The following is a 22528-nucleotide window of genomic DNA, read 5'->3' on the forward strand; positions in this document are numbered from 1 at the left end:
TCGAGTGGTGCACCCCACCTGCTGCCAGGCCAGCTCGGGCGGTGTCAGCTGCACTTCGGAGGAGTGGCGAGGCGAGGCCCAGCCTTCCTGGGTGCGGCGCCTGGGCTCTCCCCATCTTCCCCTCCCTACGGAGCTTGGTGGTGGCGACCCGTTGGAGTTCCGGTTCCGGTTGCTATAGCCGCGGGCGGGCGGTGAGTCTGGAGCAGGCGTGCAGTTGGTGCTCTGGCTCTGCGCCTTCCCCCCCGGCGCGTCTAGGTCTTGCTGCAGCTCGGGGGTGCTGCGCTGCCCCTGACTCCCCTCCGGGCGATGGTGCGGCCTGAGGACGCTTCCATCCCCCACCGACGCTGACTCGGGTCCCCCCAATCCATGGCCGCCTCGGCGCCGCCCCCACCGGACAAGCTGGAGGGAGGCAGCGGCCCCGCACCGCCCCCCGCGCCGCCCAGCACCGGGAGGAAGCAGGGCAAGGCCGGTGAGAGCGCAGAGTGGGGCGGGGGCGGTCGAGGCCCAGGACCCTGGAACCTCGGGTGGAAGGGCTGGGGGATGGGGAGGTAGCCTCAGGTGAGAACGGTTAGTGGTTGGGGGCAAGTGTCACAGATCACTTCAGGTTTTGGAGCCGGTTAGCTTTGATTTCAGGGAAGATGTAGGGTGTAGCTGAGAGTGTAGTCACACTAGGCATTTTTCATATTTCACCCCTGTTTCTTAAGTAAGTAAGCAAGTGTACGTGGAAGTTAGAGTCTGGAGAGTGGCTGGGAGGAAGGAGAAACCTCGGGAAAACTGGCCTCCGTCTGCCTATTGTTGCTTTTGCAGGTCTGCAAATGAAGAGCCCCGAAAAGAAACGAAGGAAGTCCAACACTCAGGTAATGGGGGTCCGCGGTGGGAGTGGTCCCTAGAAGCCCCTCCTACTTTGTCTGTCTCTCTGGCTGCCCTTTTGTGATTCCCACGAGGTGCAGGGAAAAGAAAAAGCGGAAATACTCTTCTCTCTTTCCCTTTCGGTTCCTAGTTCTGTCTCGGTGACAGCATTTAACCCAGCCTCACCAAATTTTTCCTTTCTCTTTCTCCCTTTTTGAGACAATTGTCTGGTGTGTCCCAGACTGACTTCTGATTTGCTGCGTAGCCAAGGATGCCTTTAAATCTATGATCCTGCTTTTCCTTCCAAAGCAGTGGGATTACAGATGTCCATCACCGTTCTTGTTTTCTGCAGTGCTGGGGACCCAAAGGATGAGTGTCAGGTGCCCTTAGAGCCCAAAAGAGGATCAGAGTCCCCAGAACTGGAGGTACAGGCAGTTGTGAGCCAACACATGGGTGCTGGGAACAGAACCCAGGGCTTCTGCAAGAGCAGCAAGTGCTCTTAAGCCTGTGAGCCATCTCTCCAGCATGTACTCTTACTTTTTTTGAGACAAGGTGCTGAGCCTCGCTGTGATCTCTTAGCTGGCCTGCATCAACCTCCCAAGTGCTAGCATTACTGACATGTCTCTCCAGGCCCAGCTTGCTGAGTCTTTCCTATGTGTTGTAGTAATGCTACAATGCTTTAACAGTTGTTCCTGTTACAAAAGTTGAGAAAATAGGAGACTTTTAAAAAAGTTAATATTCAGTCAGGTGTGGTGGCACACGCCTTTAATCCCAGCACCAAAACAAAAGATAAATATTCGGTCTCAAGTGCTTGCCTAGCTAGCTTGCACAAAGCCCTGAATTCAAGTCCCAGCATCTCAAAAAGCAGACTTAGTGGTTCATGTCTGCCTCAGCACCCCAAAGATTGAGGCAGGAGCATGGGGATGATGAGAATTTTGTTTGATTATTTTTGTTTTTTGAGACAAGGTTTCTCTGTGTAGCTTTGGTGCCTGTCCTAGATCTCACTCTAGCCCAGGCTGGCCTTGAACTCAGAGAGATCCGCCTTCCTCTGCCTCCCAGAGTGCTGGGATTAAAGGCGTGCACCCCCCAGTGGGGATGATGAGAATTTCAAGGTTATCCTCAGCTACAAACTGGGTTATATAAGACACTGTCTCAAGGGGCGGTGAGGAGGGCTGTTAACTGCTTTCAGGTCAGACCTGGCTTTTGGTGTGACTTTTTTTTTTTTTTTTTTTTTAAATGTTTTTGTTATCTTACTGTGTTTAATTATGCATATGGGTCTCTGTGTATGCCCTTGTGAGTGAGTGAAGTGCTGAAAGAAGCCAGGCTGTGATTCCTCTGGAGTTGGAGGCTGTTGACCCCTCCAACACGGGTGCCGGCAATCTAGCTCACGCTCTTGACCACTGAGCTGTCTCTCCAGCCCTGTCTGCCTGGTTTTTGTTTCGTTTTTTTTGAGAACAGTGCTATTGCATTGTGGGCTCCACCTTCTCTCCTCTGTCATATTCCAAGGTCAGTCACAGTTTGGATCTGAGCAGTGTCAGTCTTCAAAGAGTGTGTTGTGCTTGCGGTGCTCTCCCAGCTCGGGCCCGGGGCTCCCAACCTCTCCTCCTTTTCCCCTAGGGTCCTGCATACTCACATCTGACAGAGTTTGCGCCACCCCCAACTCCCATGGTGGATCATCTGGTGGCTTCCAACCCTTTTGAGGATGACTTCGGAGCCCCTAAGGTGGGGGGTGCAGGCCCTCCCTTCCTTGGCAGTCCTGTGCCCTTTGGAGGCTTTCGCGTACAGGGGGGCATGGCAGGCCAGGTACCCCCAGGCTATGGCACTGGAGGAGGAGGGGGGCCCCAGCCACTTCGCCGACAGCCGCCTCCTTTCCCTCCCAACCCTATGGGCCCAGCTTTTAACATGCCTCCTCAGGGCCCTGGCTACCCACCCCCAGGCAACATGAACTTCCCCGGTCAACCTTTCAACCAGTCTCTGGGCCAAAACTTTAGCCCACCTGGTGGGCAGATGATGCCGGGCCCCGTGGGGGGATTTGGTCCCATGATCTCCCCCACCATGGGCCAGCCTCCTAGAGGCGAGCTGGGTCCTCCTCCTCTCCCGCAACGCTTTGCCCAACCAGGAGCGCCTTTTGGTCCTTCTCTTCAGAGACCTGGTCAGGGACTCCCCAGCCTGCCTCCCAACACAAGTCCCTTCCCTGGCCCAGACCCTGGTTTTCCTGGCCCTGGTGGTGAGGATGGGGGAAAGCCCTTGAACCCACCTGCTCCCACTGCTTTTCCCCAGGAGCCGCACTCCGGCTCCCCTGCTGCAGCTGTTAATGGGAACCAACCTAGTTTTCCCCCGAGCAGCAGTGGTCGAGGTGGAGGCACTCCAGATGCCAACAGTCTGGCCCCTCCTGGTAAGGCAGGCGGAGGCTCGGGGCCCCAGCCTCCCCCGGGCCTGGTGTACCCTTGTGGTGCCTGTCGGAGTGAGGTGAACGATGACCAGGATGCCATTCTGTGCGAGGCCTCTTGCCAGAAGTGGTTTCACCGGGAGTGCACTGGGATGACCGAGAGCGCCTACGGGCTGCTAACCACCGAGGCCTCTGCGGTCTGGGCCTGCGATCTCTGCCTCAAGACCAAAGAGATCCAGTCCGTCTACATCCGAGAGGGCATGGGGCAGTTGGTGGCTGCTAACGACGGGTGACTCCAATGCAGTGGCTTGGGGAAGTGCACATTTCTCACCGTGTTCCTCGTTTTCCACTGGCTTCCCATCCCCATGGAGCAGAAACACGGTTCCCGGAAGCAGAAGCGGAACTGAGGCGTGCAGGCAGAAGAGCCTAGATGGCTGTTTTTTCCTGGGGACTTGGTGCATCGAGACCTTGGGAGATCAGGACGCTGAAGCAATGCTGAGCAGAGCCGATCCTAGAGTCCAGCTGGAGGCGACCGGAGAACAGGGGCTGGAGGAAGTTCCAGGTGGCAAGAATGTCCTGTGCGCAGATGACATGAGCCTAGCACCCGTGCCTACGATACCTGTCCTGTGTAGCCCCACGGCTCCGGCTGTAGATTTTGGAGTCACGTGTTCAAGGTTTCTTCACTCCCTTTTATGGGTTCTGGATTTCTCTCTCTCTCTTCTCTCTCCCTTTGCTTCCCCTGGACTCTCCTTATTCCTTTCTCCTCAGAGCGCCAAATTCCTTAGAAGAAGCAGAGGTCCTGACGAGGGCAGTTGCTTGTCTAGGGGTCAAGACTGTAGACAAAAGATGCTGAGGAGACACCGTCCTCACACCAAAGTCACTGGTCCTTTCTCCGCTTCTCTTGGGCTTTTCTCTTCAGTGACCATATTTTTGCCAAAAGTTGGGATGTGTGGTTTGACTGACCAGAATATTGGAAGTTTGGCTCCCCTGGAAGTCTGGACTGGAGACGTACCCCCTCTCCCCGCACATTACGACAGTGCTGTTCTTCAGCTCTTGGTACCCTCTTTTCCTCTCTCAGGAGAAAGTCTGGAAAGGCGTAAAGCCCTTATACCTCATTCCTTCCCTGACGAAAGGATCCAAGTGAGGCCCTGCTGTGGCTTTGTGGGATGGGGCTGGGCAGCAGGATCCTCAAAGCCATGGTGGTACTAATAGCTAAGAGAACCCGGATTTTCCTGCTTTGCCCTTTTTCATCCTGTGCTATCGTCTGGGCCTGGTGATACAGCAACTAGGGTTGGTTTATTTTGATTTTTGTAGCATTCTCCACCAGTGATGGGACTGAGGCCTGGCCAGGAGCCCTCTCAGCTTCTCTTACCTCTTTGCAGCTAGCCCATGTGCCGGTTCCTCATATGCGTGAGGACAGCAAGCTTGGGTGTGGCCCTCTGGGGGGAGAGCTCGGTGCCTGGCACTAGGCATGGTAACCCTAGGTAAGCCCTCGAGGTCCTGCCCCACTTCTCACGTTCCCCCGCACATGGAAAGAGAAGACACTGGTGGAGTTGACAGCCTTTGAAGCTGAAGAGGAAGCGGGTGACCTGCTTCTTACTCTGCCCCCCAACTCCTAAACTTCTATGTGCCGGCCTCTGCTCCTCCTTGTGTTGTGTTCTGTTTGCCTCTGTTACCTGTTGTTACTTTTGTATTGTCTCCATGGTTTGTAAACAGCTCCTGGGAGGTTCCGTTCCCCCTGGTCCTCTCTACTACTTTTTGGAAGAAAGTGGGTTGGCAGAGATGTGGTTACAGGATCTTTTTTATATGGTTGGACTAATAAAATGACTTGAAAATCCAAACAAGGACTCCCTTGTTAATCTGTTCAGTTGGTGTCATGGCTAGGAGGACGCTTAGCACACGGCAGTCCCTGCTCTCCATCCCCCCCATCAGCTGCTGTGGACTGCTGAGCTGGGGAGGCCCCCAGTTTCCCTGTTCAACCCTGTGTCCTTGATTTGGGAACCCTTGCTTTTGGAGCGATACTTGGGCTAGGCTGGGAGCCAGACGGTTGGAGCCAAGGCCTCCACCATCGGTGGTTGAGTTCTGAGTTTAAGCTGGAATTCATCTTTCTCTGTGTAGATTTGGAGCCTGTCCTGGAACTCACTCTCTAGCCCAGGCTGGCCTCGAACTCACAGAGATCCACCTGCCTCTGCCTCCCAAGTGCTGGGACTAAAGGCGTGTGCCACTACTGCCCAGTCTGTTTTTTTTTTTTTTTTTTTTTTTTTTTTTTAGTTTTGGGGCTGGAGGGATGGCCAGCAGCAATTAAGAACGCTTGCTGTGAGGCTGGTGAGATGGCTCAGAGGTTAAGAGCATGGGCTTCCAGAGGTCCTGAGTTCAATTCCCAGCAACCACATGGTGGCTCACAACCATCTGTAATGAGACCTGGTGCCCTCTTCTGACATGCAGGGATAAATGGAAGCAGAACACTGTATACATAGTAAATAAATAAATCTTTAAAAAAAAAAAAAAAAAAGACACTTGCTGTTCTTGCAGAGAACCCAGATTCAGTTCCCAGCATCAATGGCAACTCACAACCATCTGTAACTCCAGTTCCAAAGGATTCAATACTACAGACATGCAGGTAAAATACCCATATACATAAAATTTTTTAAATGTTGCAATGTTTCATTTTCCATGCTGGAGATCACAGTGCTCCACCACTGAGTCACATCCAGCCCTGGATTTAATTTGTGGATGCTTTGTAGCCCAGGCTGGCCGTCATCACCCTCCTGCTCCAGTCTCCCCAGGGCTGGGATTATAGCACCACCTCTTTTTTTCTTTTTTTAAACCTCGTGTTGGTGTATGATGTATTGAGGGCAGGCGCGTGCACAGCGCACCTGTGGAGTTTTTACCCCACCGAGCCATCCCACTGGCCGCTCTCTTGTTGACTGGTTGTGAGGTGGGGATCTCACTGTGCAGCCCTAGCGGGCCTGAAACTCACTCCGTGGATCTGGCTGATCTCGAACTCATGAAGATAACCTGTGTCGGCCTCCCGAGAGCCTTCCTCCATTTTCAAAGCACCCTCGGCCTGCCGTTAGAAGGGCTATTTCTAAACCCACAACTTGCACCGGGCCCCATCCCCCATCCTCCAGCTGTCTCTGTCCATCCTGGAGCCAACATGGCACCTGGTCCTCGCCCTCTCATCAGACAGCACCTTTCGGTTTTAGGTCTTCCTACTAGACACTAAACATTTCGAAAAGAGGGGAGGTTCCCCCCACCTCAAAAAATTGTAGTTCGCTGGGGCCCACAGTCCCCCACCAAGAGATACACCAAGGGGGAAGTACTGCGTAGACCTTCTTTCCCCTCCTCGGGAGATCAAGTCCAGTTTTTATTGGTCAAAAGTTACCCCCACCCCCACCCCCTGCGGGGAAGTCGACTTTTCACTGGCCAAACACCAGCCACGTGACTCCCCGCTTTTTTTTTTTTTCTTCTTTTTTTTTTTCTTTTTCGTCCTGGGCTGGAAACCTGGGGAGGTTACTACAAGTTAAGCCGAAGACTGAAGCGAGTCAGGTAAAGCCCTAGCTGGGGGTGGGCCGGCAGACTCGCCCACTTTATCCCCAGATAAAAAAAAAAGGAGGGCAGAGCTGTAGGAAAGGAATCGGCACCCCGCGGTCCACACACTGCCCTGCCCAGGACCTGAGGGCGGGGAAGGAAGGGGTAGATGATTCTGAAGGAGGAACTCAGGCAAGTTCTTGTGGTCCCGGGTCCTTCTCTTTAAAGATCAGAGAAGGCTGTTAGAGGGAAGTGTGTACCACACCAGACTTGACAGCTTCGTGCAGCGCGGGAGCACCCCTCCTTTAGCCGTGTTTTAGAAACAGCACAAGTCAGTGACGGCGGCGCTGTTCTTGTTGAATCCTGCCTGAGTGAAAGGGGGACAGCGGGGAGGGGGGTTTCTTTCTAGAGGTCAAAGAGCCCTGCAGATACAGCTGGGGAAGATGGCAGCTGAGCAGCGGCACCGTTTCCTAGAGGGCTTCCTAATAAGGCATCGGTGCACTGGCCGAGGAGGAGAGCAGGGATGCTTTTTTGGTCTCAGGGTTTGGGACCCTGCGTGCAGGGGTTCCAGGAAGTAACCCCCCGCTAAGGTTTGAGAAGGTTTGTCTTGTTGACCCAAATACCATACCATTGCTGGTTTCCATGGAGACGGTGAGTCTGACATCACCCTGGTTGCCATGGTGCTTAGTTCTGGAGGACCTGAGCAGGCTGTAAACAGCCAGGGATAAACAGGGACTTCTCAAGCTGCTGCCACTTCCTTACAGCCACCTGTTAACAGTCACACACAGCAACTGGGCATGGGACGGGTCAGGACCGTAGAGGGAGGGGCTGAGGACAGAAGGCTGAACGAGAATGGCTGTGTGGGTGCCCCTAGAGGAAGGGGGGGTGTGGGGAGGTTGGTTTTGGGGACCTGGTATAGGGAAGTCATTGCAATCATTCTGTCTCCCTGTGGGATGGGTGCTAGTGTCTAGGAGACACCATTAGATGTCTTTTACCTATCTTGGACTTGAATCTTGACTGGCAAGAGCCAGGGGAGTTTTTAAGGTCATCATGAAGGACTTAAACCCAGCTGGAGTAGATAGGGATCATTTAGCAGGTTTTGAAGGTAGAACTGCTAGACTCCCCCACCCCAGGCCCCTTCTCAGTGCTCCGGTATAGCCTCTTCACATCTGCCTTTTCTGCCACTGGGGAGGCGCTTCCTCATCTGTCTCTGACCACAGCCCAGGACTCTGGGTCAGCCTGTCTGTCACTCCATCGTCACACCTGACCCCTCGCCCAAGGGCACAGCCTTGCTTTATGCTTGGCTTGGGAAGTGGGGGAGATACCTTAGCCCCAGCTGCCCTCCAAGCTGATTAGCAGAGCCTCCTCCACGCCCTGCTTTTTTGTTGCAGACTTTAATGTGATTGATGAGTGGTCATCCCACCAACCCCTCTTCTCAGTCACCCTGAGATCCAACTGTAGAATTTAAGGTGGAGAGAATGTGAAAGGGGAGGACCAAATGTGCATCCAGGCCTTAGCTCTGCCAGGCCTGTGTCAGAGAGCTTCCTGCCCGGCCCCATGCTACCCACTTCAATGGCAATCTTAGCTGAGAACCCCTGAACCAGTGGTTTCCAATGCTGTGACCCTTTAATATAGTTCCTCATGTTGTGGTGACCCCCAACCATAAAATTATTTTGTTGCTGCTTCATAACTGTAATTCTGCTACTGTTAATTCATTACTGTATGTAATGTACATATCCGATAGAGGGGTTACAACCCACAGGTAGAGAACCCTACACCAAATGTGAAGAATACTGATGGTGGATGGGGACTGGACCGCTTAAGAAGGCTGCTGGGCCTTCTCTTGGGCTCCGTGGGAGGACTCTAGGGACCATGGTGGACCCAGGTATTGTGAACGAGACGTGGGGCATTTCCCATGCTCTTCAGTCAGTCTCTCTGAGATTCCTCCCCTGGCCAGAACACCAGGGGGTTGGACTTCTCAGCCTTTGGCCTCTTTGACCTTTCAAGGTCAATGCAGTTGCCCAAGGCCCTGTGGATCTGTTTTGTTTTGTTTTTCGAGACAGGGTTTCTCTGTAGCTTTTGGAGCCTGTCCTGGACTAGCTCTGTAGACCAGGCTGGCCTTGAACTCACAGAGATCTACCTGCCTCTGCCTCCCGAGTGCTGGGATTATAGGGGTGCGCCACCACCTCCTGGCCCTGTGGCTTTTAACAAGGTGAATCCCAACAGAAAAGCATGGGATCAGGGCAGGACTGAATTGGCCTGGCTTTTGGAGGCACCTGCCCAGCTTTTGATGCCTGGAGCCCCGCTGTCTGCTGCCTGCCTCCCCCATGGAGACACCCTCCCCCTCCTCCTTCTTCTTGCTCTTTTTTTTTTTTTAATTTTATTGATTTATTTTTATTTGATGTGCATTGGTGTCTCACCTGCCTGTGTGTCTGAGTGAGGATGTCAAATCCCCTTGAACCGGAGTTACAGACAGTTGTGAGCGATCATGTGGGTGCTGGAATTGAACCCGGGTCCTCTGGAAGAGCAGCCAGTGCTCTTATCCACTGAGCCATCTCTCCAGCCCTGGAACTCCCATTCTTAAGAGAGCTTTTCCTGCAGGTGGCCACTCTACCAACCCTGGACCGCTACAAGGATGGCTTCTTCCTGCCCAGACTCAGATAATAGTTGGGTGCTTGCTGGCTCTGAGGTAGGAACAGTGGACCTGGGAGCTACAGGGGAGGGGGGACTCTTGCAGGGGTGGACTGCTTTGACCCAAACCTGCAGGAGTAAGGGTCCTGAGTGGGAGTCCTGGGGATTGAGGAATAAAGAAGACAAAAGCAGTAGCTGGGACAGGGGGTCTTCCATAGCTGCTGACTTATGCCAAGCAAGCTTATCAAGAAGTACAGCATCTTACATACTATTTCCAAGGGGAAATGGCCAAGGTCAGCAGAGAGCTAAATCAGACAATGTTGGCAAAGAACACAGGATACCTCAGCCTTCGGGTGGATAACCACAGTCTAGGGGGAAGAGTCAGGTCACAAGAATGCAGCCTTGACTCCTTCAAGGCACCAGCCCTCGACTAACCTTGCCAAGTCAGGACCTCTGAGAAATTCTTGGGTTGGTCTGGGTCCTGGCACTGCTTTCTGGATCTGTCCTGTTCTCTTGGTCCTGATAGTCATCTGTTGTCCCTCGTGGCTCTTGTGGGGCTCCAGTGGCATGGAGGAGACCTGGCACAGAGCTCTGGTGTTGGGGTTTCAGCCACACCTGTGAAGAAGGGACCAGATGGGTAAGCTGAGAGAAGAAGAAAGGGACTCCTGGAGTGAGGCCAGCAAGAGTAAGGTCATGAGGTGATAGAGGGGAGCCATGTTGAGACTGAAGATCCTTAGGGTAAGGAGGAGACCTACTATAATCCATGTTGGAATGCTGTGAGCTAGAGCCTAGAACCCCAGAAGAGGCTCAAGGGGCCTGATGAAGCGTCAGATGTTGTCTTAGGGTTACTGTGGCTGTGATGAAACACCATGACCAAAGCAACTTGGGACAAAAGGATTTATTTCACCTTATACTTCAGGTAACTGTCTATCACTGAGGGAAGTCAGGGCAGGAACCTGGAGGCAGGAGCTGATGCAGAAGCCATGGAAGGGTACTGCTTACTGGCTTGCTTTCCATGGCTTCTCAGCCCACTTTGTTAGAGAAGTCAGGGCCACGAGCGCAGGGATGGCCTCACCCACAATGGGCTGGATCCTCCCACATCAGTCACTAATTAAAATTCTCTACAGACTTCCCTACAGTCTGATCTTATGGAGGCGTCTTCTCAGTGGGGTCCTTTCCTTCCAGGTGACTCTATGACTCTATCCTGTGTCAGGTTGACATAAAATTAGCCAGAACAGGTGTCATCTGGTGAGCAGACAGTGCAGAGCTGCTGAGTTGGAGAGTAGCCCAACACTCAGTGTCTTCGGCAGGCAACTGAGCCTTTGTGTGGCTGGGTGGGAACAGGGACAGTACTTCTAAAGCCCTTGCAGCCTTCCAGGTGGCATTTGGGTAGGGCAGGAAACCAGAGGGCTCCTGATGCCACCAAGAAGGGAGAAGGGCGGGTGGGTTGGGAACTAGTATCTAGAGAGGTATGATGAGATGTATCTAAGGGATCTCAGAGACTTCCTTAGAACCACTCAGAGGAACTGGACAAAGTGGAGCAAGCTGTGATCCCACTACTTGGGAGATGGAGGCAGGAGGACCAGGATGTTCAGTGTTGTCCTTGGCTACATAGCAAGTTGAGGATATATGAAACCTTCTATCAACAAATTAACTAAAAATAAATAACAATTTTTTAAAAAGACAGTAGCTAGAGAGGCCACAGAACTCCATTTAGACATGTTGAGTTTGAGGAACCCTTTAGGAACCCAGCTGGGGATGAGGAGTTGACCTCAGCAATGACCCTGGAGCAGAACACAGGACTAGTGCTCACTGGCAGGGATTAAAATAGTCTCTGTGCTCAGTCAGCCCTGGCCTCCTGTCATGGTGCCTTTGTTGACAGCTGGGAACCTGGGCCAAGAGTTTCACCTGTCAATCCTCCATTATAAACCAGAATTGTAATCCTTGCCTTGCAGGGGTGACCCTGAGAAAAGTGTGGTTTGTAAATTACAAAGAAATATACCGAGGTCAAAATTACTCCTGAGCTAGGTATGGTGGTGCATACCTTTAATCACAGCTCTCAGGAGGCAGAGGCAGGTGGCTCTCTGTGAGTTCCAGGACAGCCCAGGCTATGTAGAGATGCCCTGCCCCCCTATCTATCTATCTATCATTTGTTCATTTTTGGAGGGTTGTGGGAGATGACTCAGTGGGTAAAACACTTACCACATAAACATGAGGCCCTGAGTTCAGATCCCCCAAAACCCACTAACACTGGATATGGTAGTACAGGTTTGTAATCTTGGTGCTCTTGTGCTGAAATGGGAGTTGGAAACAGGAGAATTCTTAGAAGTCCAAGCATCAGCTAGTCTGCAAATATAGCGGAGAGTCAAGAAATTCATCTCAAAAGAGATGGAAGGTGAGGGCTGACTGCAAAGTTAGCTCTTTTCTTTGAGACAAGGTCTTGCCATGTAGCCCTGACTGTCCTGGAACCTGCTATGTAGACAAGGCTGGCCTGAAATTTCCAGAGATTCATCTGCCTCTGCCTCCTGGAATTAAAGGCGTGTGCTACAACACCTCACTGAGGTTGACTTCTTGACTTTATACTCATACTGTGGTATGTGCGTGTGCCTGCATAGGTGTGTGAGTATGTATGTGTGTATGTGCACAGAGAGAGAGAGAGAGAGAGAGAGAGAGAGAGAGAGAGAGAGATTAAAACAAAGAGTTATTTCTGGAGAAAGATCAGAGCCCTAGATGGGGTGGGCAGGTGGCAAGCTGCCAAGGAGTTATATGCAGAGAAAAGTTGGCCAAGCTGAGTAGTTAGAGCTGAAGGCCAGGCTGCCGGTCGGCACCATGGGGATCAGGCTGCCTGTGGCTGGGGGTAGTTGGGCTTCTGCCGGTAGCTGTTGAGAGAAGGCTGTCAGGGGAGTATAGGACAGTGGGAAAGGCCAGAGAACCCGGAAGGTGGAACAGCTTCGGGGACCAGTGAGACCATAACTGTGACCTGGGTTGAGTTGTTGGCTTGTGGGGGAGGGCAGCTCTGATGAAGGGGGCAGGGAGCCCAAGGACCATTGACCTCCCTCAGGGACTGACTGCTAGGCTAATCCCCTGGTCCCAGATCCTTGCTCATGGCTGTGATTTCACAGAAACCTGGCCTCTGGAGCAGTGAGGAAGGTTAGGGAGTTGCTGAGCAGAAGAGACACTTTGGATATCGCTCCATGGTGGTGCAGGCTGTAGGTTTTTTGTTTTTTGGTTTTTGTTTTTTTTTTAAAATATATTTCGAGACAGGGTTTCTCTGTGTAGCTTTCAAGCCTGTCCTGGAACTCATTTGGTAGCCCAGGCTGGCCTCGAACTCACAGAGATCTGCCTGCCTCTGCCTCCCGAGTGCTGGGATTAAAGGCGTGCGCCACCACCACTGGCACAGGCCATAGGTTTTGAGACCTGGGCTGAGGTGCCTCAGGGCAGCTAGCCCCTCATCTCCATCAGGGCATTCCCGCTCCTGGTTTTGTCCTGATGTCCTGACAAAGTATCCTAGAGCTCACCTCCCTCCCGATAGAACCTGCCTGTGGAGACTCTGGGCCCAGAAGCCAGGATGGACCCAGAGTCTGAGGAAGCCTCCCAGGCCCTTCCAGACCCCTCTGAGGCAGCGGACAAAGAGCCAGCTGGGACCTTAAATGGAGAAGGTAATGGGGGCTCGTGGAGGATTGGACATAAACTGTCCTGTTCTGGGGGGCTTCCTTTTAGTTGGGGGAAGGGCTATTTGCTTGCTGAACTTGGTTTCTGAGCTGCCACACTCCGAAGTGGTTGGGGCCTGTGAGTGCGAGAAGGCTACAGTGAAGGAAAGTTCAGGGCTGTGGGTTCTTTTTGGGCTTTCTCTTCCATCACAGGGACGTTTTCCCAAACGGAAGGTTCCCAGAATGAAAGTGCTACTTCTCTGCCCGAGGAGACTGAGGTCAAGGTGAGGTGCTTTGCCGGGGCTGGGAAGAAAGTGGGAAAAGCACTTCACACAGCCGTACCCCGATCAGGGCACTCTGGGACGTGACGGTCATGGGATGGAGCCTCCCGGAGACACACTCATCCAGGAAGATTTGCAAGAGGGTCCTGTGGCGACAAGCCTGGGACCAGACACGCGGGACCTGGAGAATGAGAACCCTCCACAGAACCTGCCCTCAAGTCCCAGAGCAGGTCAGGGCCCTTCTTGCCTCTTGTTTCCCACCTTTTGGAAAGTATGGGAGGGGGGTGGAGGGAGGGCTCAGTAGTTAAGAGCACTGACAGCCCTTCCAGAGGACCTTCGTTCAATTCCAGCATCCCCATGGCAGCTCACGACCCTCTGTAACTCCAGTTCCCACGGACCTGATGCCCCCTTCTGACCTCCATGGGCACATGGTGCACAGACATACACACAGGCAAAACATTCATACATTTGATAAAGTAAACACATATCAAAGGTTTAAAAACAAGTCGAAAGTGTAGGAGAAGGTGCAGGCCTCACCACTGAGTACATGAGGGGCCAGGCCCTGAACTTGGTACCTCCTGCCCTCTTTCCTCATCACCAGCCCTGAGAACATGAGAACACTGACGCTCAGAGGAGTTAGGCGCTTGAATGGTGGCCTGCATCTGCTTGATTATGTCCTCTCTCCCATGTCCTCTCTTCTTACTTCTAGAACAGCGGTTCTCCACCTTCCTAATGCTGCAGCCCTTCAATACAGTTCCTCCTGTTTTGTTTTGTTTTTTTAAGGTTTATTTATTTATTATGTATACAGAAGAGGGTGTCAGATCTTATTACAGACGGTTGTGAGCCACCATGTGGTTGCTGGGGATTGAACTCAGGACCTCTGGAAGAGCAATCAGTGCTCTTAACTTCTGAGCCATCTCTCCAGCCCCTACAGTTTCTCATGTTGTAGGGACCCCCAACTATAATTTTTTTTTTTTTTTTTTTTTTTTGAGACAGGGTTTCTCTCTGCAGCCCTGGCTGTCCTAGAACTCTCTTTGTAGACCAGTCTGGCCTCGAACTCACAGAGATCCACCTGCCTTTGCCTCCTGAGTGCTGGGATTAATGGCGTGCGCCACCACCACCTGGCTATGAGATTATTTCGTTGCTACTTCATAACTGTAATTTGGTTACTGTTAAGAATCGTAATGTAAATATCTGATATGCAGGATATCTGCTGTGTGACCCCTGTGAAAAGGTCATTTGACCCCCTGCAGTCCCCAGGTTGAGAACGGCTGTTCTTGAACATGACCTTCATTTCCTTTCCTTGTGCCTGCTATGGACCCGCGATGAGGGGAGGATGGAGGCTCAGACTTTCTGAGAAGCTGACTGGACTGAGCCAGAGAACAAAGAGAATAGAAGGGACCCAGAAAGACTCGTAACTCAGCAGTTCCAGAAGGAGTTCGGGGGAGACAGCTTAGTCAGGGGTGGGTGAGAATGAGGAAAGGTGGCTGGGCAGTGGTGGCAGTGGTGGCGCACGCCTTTTATCCCAGCACTCGGGAGGCAGAGGCAGTCAGATCTCTGTGAATTTGAGGCCAGCCTGGTCTACAGAGTGAGTTCTAGGACAGTCAGGGCTACACAGAGAAACTCTCACAAAACACCGCCCCCCACCCCACACCAAAACAAAACAAAAAAAAGAAAGAGGGAGAGGCAGGGACATAGTTGGAGGTGCCATTTGGGAAGAGTCTTGAGCATAGAGTAGGTAAGGAAAGCATTCCAAAGCTTTGGCATCAAAGTGGGGCTAGTCCAAGGTCTGTCCAAGGCCAGGCCAGAGGTGACCGGAGACACACCCCTCCCCTGCCCTCCATCTGTGGGAGATGGCCAGGGAAGGAAGAGGTTGGGGCCGGGGCCATTAGGGGCAGCTGCAGGAGTCTAACAGAGGTAGGACCCAAGGCAGATACTATGGGGCCTGTGAAGAGATCGGATTATGGAGGCCATCAAGTGGAGAACTGTCCAACTGTCTGATGTGGGGTGGAGGGGAAGATTGGGGTTAGTCAGGCAGCTGCATGCCTCTCCTGAACCAGAGGTGGGCCCTCACTAGGAAAGATAGATTTGGAGGGTAGTGTGCTGAGTGTTTTTTCCCCCACTGGGGGAACCCAGAAGAATGTCAGACAGGCAAGCCTGGGGCACTGGGGAGGCCACTGAGGGGCGTCAGTGGGGTGGGCGAGGGATTATGACCTTATGGGAAGGGAGAGAAGATACTAGAGAAATCATTAGTTTTAGGACAGGGCAAAGCCAAAGCAGCATGATGGCCCAGGAGGAGTTCCGAGGGGACCCAGGAGGGTGGCATCCTGTGTAGGAACGTGAGTCGAGGCCCACTGTGGAAGGAGCAGGACACCTTTAGGACGGAATAGCTCTAGACTGGACAGGGCAGTCAGTCAGTACCTGGGCGTGACTGGACAGTCTTCATGCGCCTTCTCTGTGGTCAGGGCTGGGGTTTCCTGTGCCAGCCTTCTCTTCACCTCTCCCCCTGGGTGCTTGTCTCCACTTGCCTCACTACTGTATCCCCTCCCCTTCCTCCAGTTTGGAAAGACCGCCACTGCTCCAGCAGTGATGAAGACACCGACGTGGATGTGGAGGGTCTGCGGAGACGGAGGGGCTGGGAGTCCGGCACAACCCAACCCATGATACCCGTGGACATGGAGGACCAGGCCAAGGGCGAGGGTGCAGGAGGCGAGCTGGGCATCTCCCTCAACATGTGCCTCCTGGGGACCCTGGTTCTTCTGGGCCTGGGGATCCTCCTGTTCTCTGGTGAGTAGTACTCCTGGCTAGGGCCTCTGTCCTTTGGCTCTGCCTTGCTGCCCTGGCCTGTCCTCACCTCCCCCTCCTTCCCCGAGGGCCTACTCAGACTGTTTTTGTCTTCAGGTATGCTGTTGGAGCCTGAGACTGGTGAGTAAGCAGAGGTCCTGGCTTGCTTTCTGTGTCGGTGCTAATGGGAGTCTGTGTGGGGAGTGGTCCTCAGGTAAGGTGTTCAGGGTTGCATATTCTTTCTTGGTTGTTGACCTTGTCAACTCTTCAAGGTGACTTTCGTCCCTTTAGCTTAACAGACCTGTGAGCCGTGGGGTGTGTTCAGGGAGGCCGGGGGTGACCGTGAGAGGGGTGATGGGCTCTAGGGATCAAGGGACTGGATTCAGAGGCTCACTTACCCACAGGGCCCATGGAGCAAGCAGAGTTGCAGGTCTTTCCAGATACTGAGCCAGAGACTGAGTTGGTACATACTCTAGGGAACAGGCAGGTATGTATGGGTTTTCCATAGGCGTGGGGGCCCCTGGTAGGGAGAAGCTGGGTTGCCCTGCCGGGGAGGGAGCATGAAGTTGCTGCTCTTCGGCCCTCAGGATGAACTAGAGCAGCTGCAGGCCTCGGTACCACTGGACAGTAGCCCCAGCCTGCAGAGCATGGGGCTTCTGCTGGACAAGCTGGCCAAGGAGAACCAGGATATCCGGCTGCTGCAGGCCCAGCTACAGGTGGGCCCTAGCAAGAGGGAGGGGGTTCATCTGGCCACCTTTACGGGGCACATGTCCCAGTGGGCCCCCCACTCATCTGACCCTTGAGCCTCACCTTTACTGCTGTCGTCTTGGTCTGTGTACCTCCCCCATGCTAAGGGCTGTCAGGGCTGGTGTACTCGTTTACCTGGCCGGTCACCTCTGATTGGTGGCCGTGATCTTCCTGGAGCATTTGAAGAACATGCCACGGCTCGTGCCAAGTGCTAGGCTCAATGGACAGTGCCTGTCTAGATCTAGGAAGTGGGAATGAAACAAGGAGACTAGACATGGGCCCTGGTGGGTCTAAAAAGTAGTCTGTGCTTCTGGAATGCCATAGATGCTGCGATCTGACGGTCTCAGGACCTGGCTCAGGTTAGGGGTGGAGAAGAAGGGGAACCCATCCGGCTGTCCAAGGCAGCGCTGGGGCTCGAGTCCAGGGCCTTGCATACACTAAGCAGGCTCTCTACCAACAGAACTAGCTCCTGCCCACTCTAATAGAATAGAATTGGGGTAGAAGGCTTTGAGCTCATCCTGACAAGGACTCCTGTTTTCTTCTGTTCCTCACTACATTCCAGGCTCAGAAAGAAGAGCTTCAGAGCCTTTTGCACCAGCCCCAAGGGCTGGAAGAGGAGAATGCCCGGCTCCGAGAGGCCTTGCAGCAGGGCAAGACCTCCCACCAGGTCCTAGAGTCAGAACTGCAGCAGCTGAGGGCCCGACTCCAAGGCCTAGAGGCTAACTGTGTCCGGGGCGGAGACGGGGTGTGTCTCAGCTGGGGTGGAGGCCCCGGTGACAAAGCTACCAAGGAGCAAGGCCACAAAGGACAGGAGCCAGACCCCAGCTTACGAGAGCAGCAGAAGCGGCTGGAGGCTGAGGCCCAGGCCCTGAGGCAGGAGCTGCAGAGGCAGTGGCGGCTGCTGGGGTCTGTGCATCGTGACTTGCAGAGGGGCTTACAGAATGCTGGCCAAGGAGCCCCAGCTCGTGCTGACCTGGCTGAACTCGGCCACATGCTGGCCCAGACATTGCAGGGCCTGGAGGACTGGGGTCGTAACACCGGCCTTCCTGCCAATGACTCAGGGGCCTGGTACCAGAAGAAGCCCCACTTCCAGAATTCCAGGGAGTGGAGCAGAAAGGAGAAGTGGCATGGTGGGCCGAGGGAGCAGAAGGCTGAGCACTGGAAGCATAGGAAGGAGGAGTCTGGCCGGGAGAGGAGGAAGAGCTGGAGGGGTGAGGACGGGGAACCAGCCGCGGGGTGGAAGGAAGAGAAGCCAAGGGTAGAAGAACTGGGGAACAGAAAAGACGGCAAGCGACAGGACCCCAAGGTACACCCTACGAAAAGTGGGAACACCCACTCTGGAGAAAGGCAGAAGCGTTCTTGGGGGAAAGACAACAGCCCTGAGCCCCTGTCCTCCTGGGAGGAGCTGCTGAGGCGCAAGTACCGGCCCCCTCAGGGCTGCTCAGGGGTAGCTGACTGTGCCCGGCAGGAGGGCCTGGCCTTCTTTGGCACAGAGATAGCACCCGTGCGGCAGCAGGAGCTGGCCTCTGTGCTGAGAGCGTACTTGGCGAGGCTGCCCTGGGCTGGGCAACTGACCAGAGATCTGCCCCTCTCACCTGCTTACTTCGGAGAAGACGGCCTCTTCAGGCATGACCGCCTTCGCTTCCGGGACTTTGTGGATGCCCTGGAGGACAGCCTGGAGGAAGTGGCAATGGCACAGCTGGGAGATGACGAGGAAGTGGATGACTTTGAGGATTTCATCTTCAGCCACTTCTTTGGAGACAAGGCGCTGAAGAAGAGGTGGGAATCTGGTGGTGGGGTGGGGGTGGGTGGTGGGGGTGGGTGGGGGTGGGGGTGGGGTGGATTGTTAATAGCTGAGAGGGATTTGAAGGCACTGGGCCCCTGAACGGAAGATGTCTCTATTTGGAGGCTTCTTCATTTCTGATTCCCAGACCTTAGAGAAGGCTTCTTGGTACATTTCCTGTCTTCCCATGGAGGGCCACAGCAGTCCTGAGGGGTCCCCTTTGGAGCTAGGGCCCCCTTTGCCCAGCTTGCCTGAACCTACAGGGCCCCGTCCTTCCTCCCCCAGTGGATCCATCCAGGGAGCCCAGGTCTCTCCCATGCTTGGCGGCAGCTGCCCGAGTTGACTTCCTCCACAAGAACAGGGCTTTCCCATCTCAGTGGGGCCTTTCCCCGCCTTGTTTCCTCCTTTCCCACAGGTCAAAGAAGAAGGAGAAGCACTCCTGGAACCCCAGAGTTGTGGGGCCCAGGGAAGAGCATGGCCGCCATCCCCACCACTACCATCATGGCTGAGCCCTGCTCCTGCTGCAACAGGTGGTCTTGACAAGCACCCAGCTCAAGGTCCCTGGAATTGACTCTGTCCAGTGGGTCCCTCCTGGCTCTTTAGTGCCCTTGAATGTCCTTCACAGAAGACAGCAAAGCACTCGGCCCTGCACTGGTACCACTTTTGCTACAAAAAGACCATAGTTGGTTCTGCTGAACTGCCTATGCAAATACATGCAATGCTAAAGGCCCTGGTACGGCGTGTGTAGGTGCCTGCTGGGGAGCCTGCCGGGGACTATTCTGAAGCCAGAGGGCTGTTCTCCTCTTTGTGGCAGCCCCCAGGACCACAACAGAGCCTGCCAGCCTGCACTGCAGCTGCTGGTTGGAGACTTAGCTCGACTTGCCCTGGGGTTTTGTTAGCTTTGGAGGCAGCTGTCCCCGAGCATGAGGTGTCCTTGTTATCACGCTTCTCTTGTGGCTTCCACCTCCCGCCTGAGCTGCCACTGGGGTTGGTCTGTCCGCGCAGGGGACACCATGCAATTGCCACTCCGGTGGATGGGTACAACCTGGACACCACACTCAGCCTTCCCGTCCTGCAGTCCCTTCCCCACGCTCACCCACCTTTCCCCAGGAGCTAGCCTCGAGCCCAGCCACCAACTGTCTCACAGTTGCCCCGACTGAACCCCTGTGGAACCCTGGGCTCCAATCCAGGCTGGGTAGCCTCAGGCCAGGTCATCACGGTATTCTTATCCTCGGAAAGAGGACCAAGGGCTGAGGAACAGAGTAAATAAAGCTCGGAAGCAAACACCCTGCTTCTTCCACACATGAGTTGTTCCCTTCTTCCGAGTGTGCCGTAGAGGGTTGGGAATACCCCAGCCTGGTGCCTGGGTCTGTGGAGGTGAGGGGGCCACTAGGTGGCACTCGGGCTCCACATTTCTTCAGACTTTGCCTCCCTCCTGCCCCTAGGTACCACCCCGCATCTCAGACCCTACCCAGTAACTAGCTCCCAAGAAGTCCAGAATGCCCCTGGCTCTTCTTTAGGAAGCCCCCTGAGTTCTAACTTCTATGCCATGGGTAGCACCCTGGGCTTCTAGACTACCCTTGGAAATCTCCCAGGGAGTGTAGGGGCAAAGGCATGAGAGCAGGTAAGGTAGCTACTCAGGCCGGGTCAGTTAGGGAGTGCAGTGGGCGCTAGACAGGTGATTGGTCTCTATTATTTAGCAATACTCTCGCGCTACTGTTTAAAGGCTTTGAAGTGCGCTGGCTTGTTCAATTCTGGGGCTAGACATGTGGAAATGGAACAAGGTTGGCTCATTCCACAGACATTTGTAAAGTCTGTTGTGTGGGGCTGGAGAGACGGCTCAGCTCTTGAGAGCACAGGCTGCTCTTCCAGAGGACCCAGGTTTGATTTCCAGCACCCACATGGTGGCTTACCACGGTCTGTAACTCTAGACCCCAGGGATCCAATGCTCTCTTCTGGACCCTGGGCACCACACATAACGTACAGACATATGTGCAAACAAAATGCCTATATATATATTTTTTAAGTCTACTGTGTATTGTATCAGAACCAGTGAGGTCCTAGGAACGTAGACCCTTTGCTATGAAGGTCATCTGCAGCAGGAAGAACTTTGGTTAGACGTGAGAAGGAGCCTTACCTTACACAGGTCAGTGATGTAGGCTGAGTCTTCAGGAAGGAGCCTTCCATTTCTAGGATGGTGATTGGATTCCATGCCCCTCTGGACCACTGTCCCTCAGGAGGACATCAGCTTTAGTCCTGTGCATGCTGCTCACCTTCAGGTGTTCAAAGACCACCCTGCTTAAACAGCTGAGGTGGCCCTGGTGGCTGGGAGACAGCTCAAGGCCCGAGGCAGGCAGGATCCCTTGTCTGTTAGGGTGCTGGGCCTAGAGTGGGGATACACAGGTCTTCTTTGGTTTCCTAGAGGGTTTTGGTATGGGGCTTTCTGGCCTCTTGTTTCCATGACAAGGGCTTATTTCTGTTGGAAACACATTTTGGAGTCTGGGAGCCCTTGAGTCCCTTCCTTGTCCTACACACTCAGGCCTTTAGAAGCTGAGCTGCAGGGTCCGAAACGGCCAAGTTAGGGAGAAAAGAAGAGCCATTAACCCAAGTGGCATGTCCGGGAAGGCTAGGGAACGTGGTAAATTAGGGCCCCTACCATGGTTCTGAGGCCTCTCTCGGTCACCTCCACAACCCACAGCAACACTGAAGCGTGACCTGGAGAGCTCCTCTGACTGGGGTCCGTGTGTGGAGATGAAGGTTGAGAAGGGTTGGTAGTGTGGACCCTGCTCCCTGCCCCCTGTGCTTGTGAACTTGGAGGCACCACTGCAGGACAGGGCCATCCTAGGAGCTGCCACTGGTCCCTGTTGGCTCTCTAGGGTCTGGGCTGGGTGTTTGGCTTAGCTTTCGGCCCTTGCCCTGGGAGTTTCGGGGGGGGGGGTGTGCTGACCCCAGAGTGGCTCTGGGAGCCTGATAGGGGTGTCGCTGGAGTTGAGGATAGCCTTGGGCCTCACCCCTCTTCTCTCCCCCCCACCCCTCTATTCTTCCTCCTCTCCCTTCTCTTCCCCACTCCCCTCTCCTCCCCTCTTCTCTCCCACATCCCCTCCCCTCCCCTTCTCTTTGGAGTAAACCTAGGGCTCCCCGTGCTTGTTTTATTTGAGACAGGATATTGCTGTCTATCTCTGGCTGGCCTGAGTACCACCACATCCTTTCCAGGGCCTTCTATGTGTCAGTGGAAAACTGATTTTTCCTTTAGCCAGTCCCCAGAACCGCTTCCCCAGGGGCCGAGATCTGTTACTTCTCCCTTCTGTTCCCGGCTGAGTTTCCAGGTTCCCCACATGCCTTCAACTCAGCCTTTACCACCCATGGCCTGCCTCTCTCTATGCCTCCTGCAGCCTCGGGCCCTACTCCCTTCTACCCTCCACTTTCGAGAGAATGACAAGTCACCTCTGGTCCTGTCTGTCCCTATTAGCTCGTGAGAGTTAGTTAGGGAACCTTAGTTAGTTAGTACCTTTGAGAGCTGCTCCCAGTCTCCTCTACTGGGCCCAAGGACAGACCACAGACTAGCTAGCCGTTGCCATGGGAACCTCTCAAAGGCGCCCAGATGCAGGAGCTCTTTATAGTCAGCCTTGTTCTAGGCCACAGATGTGTCTGTCATATGCTTACCACAAGGGCCTAGGTGGCTCCCCACTGGAGTGCAGAGATGTCCTCAATCCGGACACACCAGGTCTCTCTCAGCCTTGCTCGGCTTCTCTGAGCTACCTGAGCCACAGAATCCCACTTCGATTTCTAGCTGCGGCTGCTGACCCTCCCCCATGCCTGGCCCCTCCCCCTGGGATGGCCTCCTTTTCCAGCACTGTTCCATTTCCCCTGGGTCAGGTGCCTT

At 54.1% G+C, this 22528-nt stretch overlaps 2 protein-coding genes across 3 annotated transcripts; both read left to right on the forward strand.

The window, feature by feature from the left end:
* On the forward strand, positions 1–5079 carry Pygo2 (pygopus family PHD finger 2). 2 transcript variants are annotated; one of them, XM_036189779.1, is made up of 3 exons: positions 1–469; positions 808–857; positions 2467–5079. In XM_036189779.1, the coding sequence occupies exons 1-3, from the start codon at positions 367–369 to the stop codon at positions 3529–3531; spliced, it is 1218 nt and encodes a 405-aa protein (XP_036045672.1). In that variant the 5' UTR covers positions 1–366; the 3' UTR covers positions 3532–5079. The 2 variants fall into 2 exon arrangements, with proteins under 2 accessions (XP_036045672.1, XP_036045673.1); XM_036189780.1 differs by having other exon boundaries at positions 130–191.
* A 1639-nt stretch (positions 5080–6718) lies between these two features.
* Positions 6719–19949, forward strand: Pbxip1 (PBX homeobox interacting protein 1). Its single transcript, XM_036190660.1, has 11 exons — positions 6719–6787; positions 9371–9458; positions 12933–13059; positions 13264–13334; positions 13402–13561; positions 15891–16118; positions 16233–16256; positions 16520–16602; positions 16703–16831; positions 17425–18641; positions 19061–19949. The coding sequence occupies exons 2-11, from the start codon at positions 9405–9407 to the stop codon at positions 19152–19154; spliced, it is 2187 nt and encodes a 728-aa protein (XP_036046553.1). The 5' UTR covers positions 6719–6787; positions 9371–9404; the 3' UTR covers positions 19155–19949.
* Positions 19950–22528: the final 2579 nt, after the last annotated feature.

Source organism: Onychomys torridus, chromosome 6 (assembly GCF_903995425.1).
Source record: "Onychomys torridus chromosome 6, mOncTor1.1, whole genome shotgun sequence".
Taxonomy (NCBI): Eukaryota; Metazoa; Chordata; class Mammalia; order Rodentia; family Cricetidae; genus Onychomys; species Onychomys torridus.